Source organism: Impatiens glandulifera, chromosome 3, assembly GCF_907164915.1.
Source record: "Impatiens glandulifera chromosome 3, dImpGla2.1, whole genome shotgun sequence".
Taxonomy (NCBI): Eukaryota; Viridiplantae; Streptophyta; class Magnoliopsida; order Ericales; family Balsaminaceae; genus Impatiens; species Impatiens glandulifera.
Genome location: NC_061864.1, coordinates 2,790,445 through 2,802,650, shown reverse-complemented (window position 1 = coordinate 2,802,650; position 12,206 = coordinate 2,790,445). Strand labels below are relative to the sequence as shown.

Genomic DNA, 12,206 nt, shown 5'->3' with positions numbered 1-12,206 from the left:
ATGAGGTCGACGGCATTGTTTAAGGGAGTCATTTGTGGCGAACAAGAGCTAAATAAGGAACTCGAAGAACAATCTTTGGATGGCCGAAGCTCATACAGCATCACCGGCGATATTCTTCCATCCCTCGGTGCACACGTCAATCGTAGAATCAAGCTTCGCTCCTATATTATTTCTCCTTTCAATTCTAACTACAGGTTTTTCCATTTCTTGTCTTTCTTTTAGATTCTATATATTCATCGTATAAGCCATTTCTGAAATGCTTGAGGTTTGTCTTGTTTTAATTCAGAACCAGAAAAGTTAGAGGAGTTGAATGCTTTTTTTATCAACCTCTACTGAATTGTTCATGCTTATAGTTGAATCACATTGTCTAATTACTTAAAAAAAACCACTTTATGTTTCACTGACACAAGTTTTCCTAAACTGAACTTGCAGAATCTGGGAGATTTTTTTGGCACTACTTGTTTTCTACACGGCATGGGTATCTCCATTTGAATTCGGATTTCTAGAATATCCAGACGGACTCCTCTCCATCGTTGATAATATTGTCAACCTGTTTTTTACAATTGACATTATATTGACATTTTTTGTGGCATACCTTGACAAAAGCACTTTTATTCTTATTGATGAGCCTAAGAAGATTGCTTGGAGATATACCAAAACTTGGCTTGTGCTTGATGTCATTTCAACAATTCCTCCTGAATTTTTTAGGCGTATTTTTCCTAATTCACTTAAATCTTTTGGTTACTTTAATATGCTTAGGCTATGGCGTCTTCGTCGAGTTAGTTCCATGTTTGCAAGGTATGATGTGTGCATCTCCTTTTAAAGTTATTTTTCTTTTATAAATTTATGTTCAACTTTTCACAAGCCTTATCTGATCCAAAATATTGATGCTAAATTGTTTAAAAGATTCGTCTTCAAGATCTCTACAAAATGTCCAAGTTTGGGGATAGGAAGGTTTGATCACCTAGGGGAGACATTCTAGATGTGTATCATGGCCAGACACATCTATATATTCCATATTTGGATTTGTAATCTGAAATTGATGGCAGTTTTCTTAGACTATATTCAGATACAGCCCTGTTTTAAAATGAAGTCATAAAGATCAAAGGATGAACATAGGGTAGTCTTTGTTAAGAGAATTTTGTTTGATTAATGTATTGTAGTTATTTACATGTAAGTTTATAGAGAGAAAATAAATATTACATATTTGGAGAAAATCAAATCTTTATCTCATTCATTTTTATCTGTTGTTGATGTGATAATTAGTCATAACAATGTTGCTCCTTTATTTTGGACATATTTTGGTGACGAGATAATTAGTCTTCTCCAATTATTCCTTTAGCCATAACAAGGTTGTTCCTTTATTACCGCAGAATGGAGAAAGATCGACACATCAGCTATTTTTTGGTCAGATCTGCAAAACTTATTTGTGTAAGCATTTTTAAAATTTTAAACGAACCCTTGCCCATAAGGTTTTTATTTATGAAGAGTTCTTGTCTAATTGTCAAATTTGTAGGTAACTCTTTTTGCAGTTCACTGTGCGGGTTGCTTTTACTATCTTATAGCTGCTCGTTACAAGGACCCCAAAAGGACCTGGATCACTCTGACCTTGGGGGATGACTTTGCTCAACAGAGCTTATGGCTTCGCTACATAACAACAATGTATTGGTCTATCACCACTCTTTCAACAACCGGATATGGTGATCTACATCCTGTTAACACACCCGAGATGATATTTGACACTTGTTACATGCTCTTTGACCTTGGACTCACTTCTTATCTCATTGGAAACATGACTAACTTGGTTGTCCACAGCAGCAGTCGAACAAGAGAGTTTGTGAGTAAAAATATTGCTTATTTTCTGTGTTAACAAAACAAAAAATTCTTGAAAAATCTTTTGCACTTTCATATTGTCCAACTATATATTTTCCCATGACTTACATATGGATAGAAAATACATGATTCTATTTCATCATTTTACCGCGTTAAATTAGATTCCAACAAGTCAATGATAAAACAATAATCAACATTAATAAAAACCTCAAAGGGCAATTAGTGCAAAACCAATCATGGTGTAGACAGTAAATAAGATGCATTGACTATTAACATAAAATTCATCCAAAAGTGAGGTGAATAGCTATGTAAATTACATAGTTGATCTATTTAGATGAGTTAATACTTTTTACATTGAGTATATTAGGTTGTGGAAACCGATTTCTTTGTCTCATTTAATATTTCATTCCATATCTTGTATTGATTTTCCTATTGAACTTTTAGAGGGATACTATTCAAGCTGCATCGAGTTTTGCACAAAGGAATCAACTACCTAACAATTTGCAAGAACAAATGCTTTCCCATTTGTGTTTGAGATTTAAAGCCGACTCTGAAGGGCTGCAACAACAAGAGATTATTGATGCACTTCCTAAAGCTATTCAGTCAAGTATTTCGCGCCATTTGTTTTATCCGGTGGTTGAGAAGGTCTACTTGTTCAATGGGGTGTCAAATGACTTACTCTGTCAATTGGTAATTCCCGGCGGAAAACATCTTAAATCAAGACGTTTGTTCTTCATATCTAATACTTAACTTGAATGGGTCATTCTATTCTCTGACATGTATCTAAGAGGATAATTACATTGACTACATGCTTAATGTTTATCCTTTGTTTGAGTTGTTTTTTTTATGATTTTTGTAGGTCTCAGAAATGAAAGCAGAGTACTTTCCTCCCAAAGAAGATGTAATTTTGCAAAATGAAGCTCCCAGTGACTTCTACATTATGGTTATTGGAACAGCAGTAAGATAAATGTTCTCTCCCCCATTAATGTGTAAGAAACACATCAAACATTAGTCTCCATCCTATTTTGAAGTAACCTGTTAGATGCTTCATAGTTCATACTAACCCTTGTACTTAGAATTATTTTCTTGCCTATTTCACAATTTTTCGCGATAAGAATATAGCTTGTCAATGGACCAGAACCCTTGTGACATATTATAGCAAGAAATGAAACAAAACTTCTCAATTGAGCAAATGACTCTGAGAAATATAATATGGATTATTAGTAGTGTATTTCTTCTCATGAAAAGGACAAAGTCTAGATATGCCCATGGAGAGGTGTAATTCACCATTGAAGTGAATGTAACCAAAATTCTATGTGTTCTGCCCCCCCCCCCCCCCCCCCCCCCCCCCAAAAAAAGAAAAATAAGTCTATCTGATTGAGATGAAGTTTATGCAGTTTTTCATTCTCTTGTTATATTTCTTGTAACGTAATGGTCTTTATAGAGTATAATCTGATCTATACTAGAAGAGAGAACTCGTACTCACGAGAATAGTAACTCAGCAAGTTTTCCTCAATTCCAGTTAGATGTTTCAACCATAGGTAGATCAATACTCAACTTTCCATTAAGGTGGAACCACCTTTCTATTGCTAGTTTATGCATTATTTCCCCTTGGGCTATAACCTTCTGCATTGTTTGAGATGTTGGAACTTAAAACCATTCAAGATAGGTTATTGTTTGATAGATCTTTAGACAAAAAAGATGTTTTATTTGTCATTTTTTTTCTTCTGACATTTGTTTCATTTGAGCAGGATCTCATCACACGGAAAAATGGAGTAGAACATGTAAGTTTAAAGTGATAATATCATTGAGCATCTGAAATATGCAACAGTTAATGTCCTTTAAAGTTTGTTCAGCATTTGAATGTAATATCATATGTGAACGTTCATATAGGTTGTTGGAGAGATCAAGGCAGGAGATGTCTTTGGTGAAGTTGGTGTCCTATGCTATAGGCCACAACTATTCACAGTTCGTACAAAAAGACTCAGTCAACTTCTAAGGTTAAACCGTACTGCATTTTTAAACCTTATTCAAGCAAATGTTGGAGATGGAACAGTTATCATGAACAATCTTCTTCAGGTTTGTACCCCCTCCCATATTGTACATTTTTACTTCATTACTTGACTTGTTATTCCTTTCAAGTATTTTCTTGATTGAGGAGAGTCTATATGTCAAATTTTGTTTGGTCCTTTACCCATAGTGCTATCATGTAAAATATAAATTTGAAACCCATGTTGCTCACATTCAACTCCTAATTATGAATCTTGGAAAAATTACAAAGAGGCACAATTCTACTCATGCTCTTAATAAAAGGTGCAAAAGTTATTGGTAAGGCCTTACACTAGACAGTTTATAATTTTTATTGTCCCATTTTCACTCGCTAAAGTTGGTACCTTTATTTCACTTATGGAGATGTGTACGCTTACAAAATCGAGTGTCTACATGCTGGCTCACACAGTTTTATAATACTCAACAACCCACAGTAATACCTAAAGAAAACTGAAAAATAAATAAATATATTTTATTGTCTTATAGTTGGTAGATACTATTCAAAACTGTTCTCTAATGTTGCAAGCTTGCATTTTTTTTATTGTTTTCCAGTCGACAAACTATTGATTAATAATCTTCTATTATGTAGCATTTGAAACAGAGGCCAGAACCAGAGATGCAAGAAATATTATTTGATACAGAGCATATGGTGGCCCATGGAAGGATGGATTTGCCTCTTACCCTATGTTTTGCAGCAGCAAGAGGAGATGACAAGCTGTTGCTACAGTTGCTGAAACGAAATATTGATCCAAATGAGTTGGATAACAATGGCCGTACTGCTCTTGTGTGAATCTTCCTCTAGTTTTAACAATTGTATTTTGTGCACAAATATGAAACTGTAATTTTGGCCCTCCTATGAAAGCTTGTTTCTATTTATGTTTTCCTTTGCAGCACGTGGCCGCAGCTGAAGGAAGTCGTGATTGTCTGGTTCTACTTTTAGATTATGGAGCAGATCCCAACAGGAAAGGTATGTACACAAGTCAATTCCTTTTTGTAATAACCAAGTGGGTATTTCCTTGTAAACTTACTTGTTTGACTGTGGGTTATTGAAAATAAGATTATTTGGGTAAATATAGATACTGAAGGAAATGTCCCACTTTGGGATGCAATTGTGGGAAGATGTGAATCTGTGATTAAACTGCTCGTAGACAACGGAGCCAAGTTATCAACTGGTGATGTGGGTGAATACGCATGCTTAGCCGTTGAGCAAAACCGTCTAGACTTATTGAAGGACATAGTCCATTATGGCGGTGATGTGACTTTGCTAAACAGTCTTGGCACAACCGCACTTCATACTGCTATATCTGAAGACAATTTTGAGATTGTAAAGTTTTTACTAGAACAAGGAGCAGATGCTGACCATCAAGATGTGTACGGTTGGACTCCAAGGGGTATTGCTAACTTTCAGGCTACGGATCAAATAAAATCTCTTGTACAATCCATAAAAGAGAAGGAAAATAAGACCTCCCTTGATTTTGTTCCCGACCCTAAAGCTGTAGTACCATCATATCTGGTGAGATACCACAGCGAGTCAGCAATGGATAAATTTACATCCGAAGAAGACACATCTCAAAAGAAAGCTTCTCGAATACAAGAAAAAGGAAACACTTATAACAATTCAGTGTTTGGAATACTGTCCGCCGCCAATAGGCCAACTAACGGTATATGCATTATTATTTTTATATTTTTTTTCTGTTCAAACAAAACTTAAATTCAAAACTCGTCTTATCACACAAATGCAGAGAGAAGAAGTTTTCGATCTAGTAGTAGACGGTGTCCTGATGATAATTCTTGGCATTCGAGCCACACCACCGTTAAAAGGGTGACGATCATTTGTCCTGAAAAGGCAGAACATCGAGGAAGGATGATATCTTTACCAAATTCTCTTCAAGAGCTGCTTGACATTGGCTCTCAGAAATTTGGAGTAACCCTCACCAAAGTTTTAACAGCAGATGGAGCATTAATTGAAGATATCGCGCTCATTCGAGACGAAGATCACTTATCCCTGGCTATTTAGTTGTTAGTTACTTATCCCCGGCTATTTAGTTGTTATTAGTTGAGCCATTCCTTACAAGTTTGCTAAAAAGATATTTAGATATATTATTATTATAATATATGCTATGGTTAATGTGAAATTCCTTGTGTATATATACATAGAACAGATGGATACTTTTAACCAGTTTGAAAATATGCAAAGTAAATTTTAGAAATAAAGAACAGCAAAACCCCGATCTATCTCTATTCTAGCACATCAAGAGGAGGGCTTCCCTGGTTCGACCAAGGAGATTCAATGCAGTAGCTGCAATGTGATGGCCCGAGAGCCCAGCTATTGTAAGTTGTTCTTCTGGAGATGCATGTTCTATATAGGTGTCTGGCAAAACCATAGGTCGCCACTGCAAAATCAAAATTGCACGAAAAAATAAAGCCATTTAGGGTTTAGCCACACAGATGGTCGGTCGAGAATCGAGATTGTATCGTACCTTAGTTTGTCCATCGAGCTGGCCGTCCAGGGAAATGAACTGTGCAACATGCGATCCAAAACCGCCAACAGAACCTTCCTCGACAGTTACTAGAAAAGAATGGGTGTTACAAAGCTGTCTGATGAGGCTAATGTCGAGTGGCTTGCAGAATCTGGCATCCGCAACTGTAACCTCGATGCCAAGCTCGTAAAGAAGGGACTGTGCTTTAAGGCAATTCTGCACCATTGCACCATATGCAAGGAAAGCAATATCCTTCCCCTCTTTTAAAATCTTCCCTTTTCCTATCTGTTTTTTCATACAACAAAATAATAATCATCATTCAAACCCACAGAATGTTAAAAGACCATCCAAATTCATTCATCAATCCAAAAGGATGTACTTACTTCTATTGGCACTCCTCCATTTGTAGGGATGAGGTAATCCTTAACAAGTGCACCCCTGGGATACCGGAAACAAACAGGCCTGTCTTCAACTTGGGCAGCGGTTGTCACCATGTTAACAAGATCATCTTCATTTGAAGGCGCCATGACAATCATGTTAGGCAAACACGACATGAATGCTATATCAAACGCACCGCAATGCGTCGGTCCATCAGCACCCACCAATCCTGCGCTCGTAATCACAAAACGCACTGCCATCCTTTGGCGATCTATGTCATGAACTACCTGAAGAAGATATCGACTAAAATACTAAAAATACCCTTATCATCATATTATAGACATTTAACCCAAATAACTTAGAGTAGGAGGGAAGAACCTGATCGTAAGCCCTTTGTAAGCAAGCAGACGGGATGATACAGAATGGCTTTAGACCCCCACAAGATAAACCAGCAGAAAACGTAACTGCATGCTGTTCGGCCAACCCCATGTCAAAAAATCTATCGGGGAACTTATTCTGAAACCGTTGAAGACTAGTTTCCATCTCCACTCCGGCATGAACAACCACTATATCTTTGTCTTTCTCTGCCTCCAAAATCAATGCATCCACAAAGCAGTCACTATAAGATTGAGTCAGAGGAAGAAGGAAGGGTTCATCGTCAGCTTCTTCGTCCACTTTTGTTTGTTGGTTATCTTGAAACTGAGGAGGAGGAGGAGGAGGTTCTTCTTTAGTTATTACATGAATCAAAACCGGACCCATTGAATCCAAAGATGCAACTTCATGGAGAACACACAAAAGATCATCTATATTATTTCCATCTACAGGACCAATATAATACAATCCAAGCTCTTCAAAAAGTGTCGATCCAATTGGACCCAGCATTCCTCTAACAAACTCATCAACTTTCGCCGCCCATTCATACGTACCTTTCCCAAACCTCTTCGTAAGACCCTGCAAACTCAAAATCCCACTAAGAATCAATAATATGAAATTATCACTTTTTTGAAGAATTAATGTTATTTGGTTGTGCTAGCTTCCTCCCAGAATAGATCATGATTTTCAAAAATAAAATAAGTAAAGTGAGCTCGCTTTCATGCTTGCCTTGGCGACTTCTCTGAATTTCCGAAAGGATTTACTAGACTGGAATTTGCTTAGAGTACTTGATAGAGCATTTATAGGTGTCTTGGAGCTCTCCACCTCAAGCTTTGGAAGCAACGTGTGACGAGTATCGTTTAATATCACCACCATGTTTGAATCCAAATAACCGGCATTACCCATTGCCTCGTAAACCTGACCAGCCATAGTTGTCCTGTTGCTTATCACTGCAACTACTCGTTCTCGTTTACCTTTAATATCTCGTGCAACTGCCAGGCCTGAAATATGAGAGAACCAAAATCAAAACCTGAAATACTACAGAAAATTGCATCAAACTAATGAAATACTCTACCAAGGCCTGCTGAAATGCTGTTGCAACCATGTCCTGCACCAAATGGATCAAATTCGCTTTCGGATCGAGATGTAAAACCGGAAATTCCATCCCTTTGTTGCAAAGTTTCCATTAGCGATCTTCTTCCGGTTAAAATCTTATGCACATATGCCTATCCAATGCACAAAACCAGTTAAATTCTTAAGGCCTTGTTTAATAATCATCAACTCAAAAACCCTTGCATTCTTATTTTTTTTATAAATCCATTCAAAAGGCAGTTTTGTCTTTTCATCTAGAATGCAAAGGGCAAGAAAACCCGATGATCTCATAAAGTCCAGATATTACACCAAATTAAATTATGCATATCTAAAAATGGTATCTGAACCCACAGAGTTTAAGTGTCAAAGAGTCTTAACTAAGAGACCAAAAATCTTTTCGATTTCCACTAAAAACAGTCTAAATTAAAGATGGGTCACACTAGCCACCAGGGAAACCAAATAAAAAATGATACCTGATCACCCACATCCCATAGTATCTTATCAACAGGAGCATGAAAAACTCGGTGTATTGCAACAGTCAACTCTACAACAGCTAGACTGGACTTGAAGGATTTCTGAGTTTTTGCTGACAAAAAGGATAATTCGGAACGGATATCATCAATTAGTTCTTTCAGTTCCTGCATCCATATCAACATGATCTGTCTACAGTCAGACTCACTGGTTTTGATTGTTAAATTCTCTACATAAATAATAGTGTCAAGAGAATAGTAACCTTATTAGATAAGTTCTTCAAATGCATTGGACTTTCAATTGTATCCAAGATTGGTGTTGGAACTTTTTCATATGAGAAATCATTATCCATATCGGCATGAGAATAAATTCGGCCAACACATCCCTGCATTAGATTAGATCAACACCATTTTAGATTAAGATTATTTGATATTTCCAAGAACTCCCATTTATTTTCTATTTTCAATTGATACTATAAATCTGAAATTTCTTCATGAATAAGAGATTCATACCTTGGAATTACTTGAAGAATTGTATGTTTGGTAAAGACCCTTTCCGGGGAATTCGCCATTGGAAGGGAGAGAGGAAGTTGAGAAGGAAAAAGAGTAAACCCTAGGAATATGATCTTCATGGAAACCAATGCTGACACCAAATAAACTGTGAGCTGAAGAAGTATAACTCATCTAAACAAGATGACTTTCAACTACCAAAATCAACAAAAATGAGAAAATGAAAGATGAATCACAGGACAGTGAGGGCTTATCCAATTTTTTTTATTTTTTTCCTAAGATATCCAAATTGTTTCTTGGGTCGGTTTGTTTACGGTCAGGCGGTTTGAGTTGGGAATCGTGCCCTTGATCGTACATTCGGTTGTCGGTTGCCCGAAGCCTCCAAACCGCACAATTTAATCAGTTGAATGTTTAATTAAATACTTCAAACACTCAATTCATTAAGTTTTGTTTTTATAAGTTGGCACAAACAAAGCAATGATACGAGTGTTGATACTAACATGAACATGTGCTTGCTTGAACACTATTAGTCGTGAGTCCGGATGAAAACACGACATAACTCAACTCTATCCGTTACTTACTTTTGTTTAACTGAAATTACATTTTTTTTTATTAATTTAGTTATTTACTTTTAATTATTTAATTTAAATTAAATTAAATCATAGTTTTATATAAAATATTGATTTTTAAATACTTAAATTTAAATTATTTTATAATTTTAACTATTATTAATATTAAATAATAAATATATGATTTAAATTTTATAAAATTATAATAAATAATATTAAATTTATTTTAATCTTGATTAACACTAAATTGATTGATAATTAATTTTTAAAATTATTAAATTAATAAATATCTTACAAAAAATAATAAAAAATGTGTATTAAATAAATTATATTAATCTAATTAAATTATTTTATATATATATATTAATAATTTAAAGATAATATTATATTTAAGTGTTTTTTTTATCTCAAATCGAATATTATTTTAAATAATTTTATTATCTAATTAATAAATCTTAACTCAATAAGTTTTTAAATAGTTATAATTAATTAAAATTTTAGTATATTTTAAATAACTTTTATATCATTATTTTTATATAACTAATTATTTTATATAATCTCAACATTCAAAAATATATATATTTATATATATATATATATATATATATATATATATATATATAATTATTATACTTTATAAAAAAAAATCATTCCATTAATTATATTTAGTCAATACTTTTAATATTTCCAAAATATTTTTTAATTATTAATTATTATTTTTTAGAATTAATTAATTATTCCTAATTTAACAAAATTTATTTAAATAAAAATGTAATTTATAAAATTAATAATAAATAATATCTAATCAAATCTTATAATTCTTATTATTGTCAATTCATTATAAAAAAAATAATATATTTCAAAATTGTTTCAAAATTTATTCTTAATATGATTTGTAAAAATTTAGAACAGCACTAGATTGAATGAGTTGACTATCCCTCTAAATATGTTTGTTATTTTCTGGGAAATAATTTACAAATGTTTAGTGTTGTTATTTTTAGGAGGGTTAGATAACATCTGAATTTAGATCATGATCCATAGACCATATTTTATATATATAAATATATATATGTTTGTTATTTGAACATTCTTGGAGATTTTTTTTTTATTGATTAGATTTATTGCAGAAATGGTATCACCATTACAAGTTGAACAACCTTTGAACATTAAAGGTATTTTTGCTAAGAGGTACACATGTTAGGTTATCATTTTGTGAACTAAACTCTCTATTCAATTTTTCTTATGAAATTTTGATATTGATAAATTGATTGTAAGAATTTGAGTTAATAAAATATATTTTAAAATTTTAATAATAAATGTTATTTGATAATTTTATAAAAATTATGATAAATAATAAAATTATATATTTTTTAAATATATATTACATTTTTAATATTATACTTTTTTGTTCACACAGCATGGATGAATAATTTTCTATTAGAACTGGACAAGTATATGAAACTAGATATAAGTATAACACAACACAATTAAATGTTTAAAATAAGTGTGTCAATTAGACTAAGGCAGAGAGGCACATGTAAACCCATCTCAGTCAGTCCACAAATTATGGGCAATTTAATAAAAAATATTTATTTAAATATATTATTATTTTAAATATAAAAAAGTTTAGTTTAGTGGTTGACGATGAAAATGATTTTTTTTATTTGGTAGAGTTCAAATCTCAGAAAAAATAAAAAATAAATAAAAATTGAGTTTAATGGTTTAATTATAGTGGAAAACATTTACATAAATCTTTCATTTCAAAATAATTTTGACTTCATTAAGTGGTACTTTGCTTATTTTGTGGCAATTTTTATCAATCAAATTTGGATAGTTAGAAATGAATTTCTTTTAATAATTCTGAATCACTGAAAATTTTGATTTGTGATACTTTATTATCTTAGCTCACTTTGTAAATAAAAATGAAAAAGAGGTGAAATGCATTCCATCATTATTTGATGTTCCACAGGACAAAGATTAGGACATACTTTTTATCATCTGTGTTTGGGATTCCAGGATCATTTAGCTTTTGGAGGAATAATGGTTTGCAATTGCAGTATTAAAGGTGAAATCTTTCGCACATAAATAAATTATGTCGAATGCAATCCATGTAGACACCGCTTAAGATATCAACAAAAGTATCCCGATAAAAAAAAATTCTGCTAACAAAGCAGCAAACTAAACCAGGCAATGAAACAACAAATATCCTCTCAATCAAGTTCAACTGTTATGGAAAACCATTGTATCCCACTTTTTTTTTTTGGTATGATAAGCAAATAGTCAATATGTGTTGTACAGTTTTGCAACAAAATCTAACATTAATAATTATCTCACTTGAAAACTGCAATTTATAAAGGAAGTGATTTTACCAACAGTTGGAACATAATCATAAGTAAAACTCATAACATACAATCAAGTTATGGTTTTACAAACTATATTCTATGAATAAAGTC

General features: G+C 33.1%; 2 protein-coding genes across 2 annotated transcripts; one reads left to right on the top strand and one right to left on the bottom strand.

Moving 5' to 3' along the window:
• LOC124929083 (potassium channel AKT1-like) lies at positions 1 to 5,899 on the top strand. Its single transcript, XM_047469351.1, has 12 exons — positions 1 to 194; positions 433 to 798; positions 1,374 to 1,431; positions 1,517 to 1,837; positions 2,278 to 2,523; positions 2,693 to 2,791; positions 3,585 to 3,617; positions 3,727 to 3,912; positions 4,472 to 4,666; positions 4,774 to 4,849; positions 4,959 to 5,543; positions 5,625 to 5,899. Exons 1-12 carry the CDS (start codon positions 1 to 3, stop codon positions 5,897 to 5,899), a joined length of 2,634 nt encoding a protein of 877 aa, XP_047325307.1.
• A 191-nt stretch (positions 5,900 to 6,090) lies between these two features.
• On the bottom strand, positions 6,091 to 9,601 carry LOC124929082 (1-deoxy-D-xylulose-5-phosphate synthase, chloroplastic). Its single transcript, XM_047469350.1, has 9 exons — positions 9,188 to 9,601; positions 8,938 to 9,060; positions 8,678 to 8,842; positions 8,188 to 8,338; positions 7,842 to 8,113; positions 7,119 to 7,691; positions 6,746 to 7,027; positions 6,363 to 6,647; positions 6,091 to 6,275 (listed from the first exon to the last, which is right to left on the bottom strand). Exons 1-9 carry the CDS (start codon positions 9,356 to 9,358, stop codon positions 6,126 to 6,128), a joined length of 2,172 nt encoding a protein of 723 aa, XP_047325306.1. The 5' UTR covers positions 9,359 to 9,601; the 3' UTR covers positions 6,091 to 6,125.
• Between the last annotated feature and the right edge of the window lie 2,605 nt (positions 9,602 to 12,206).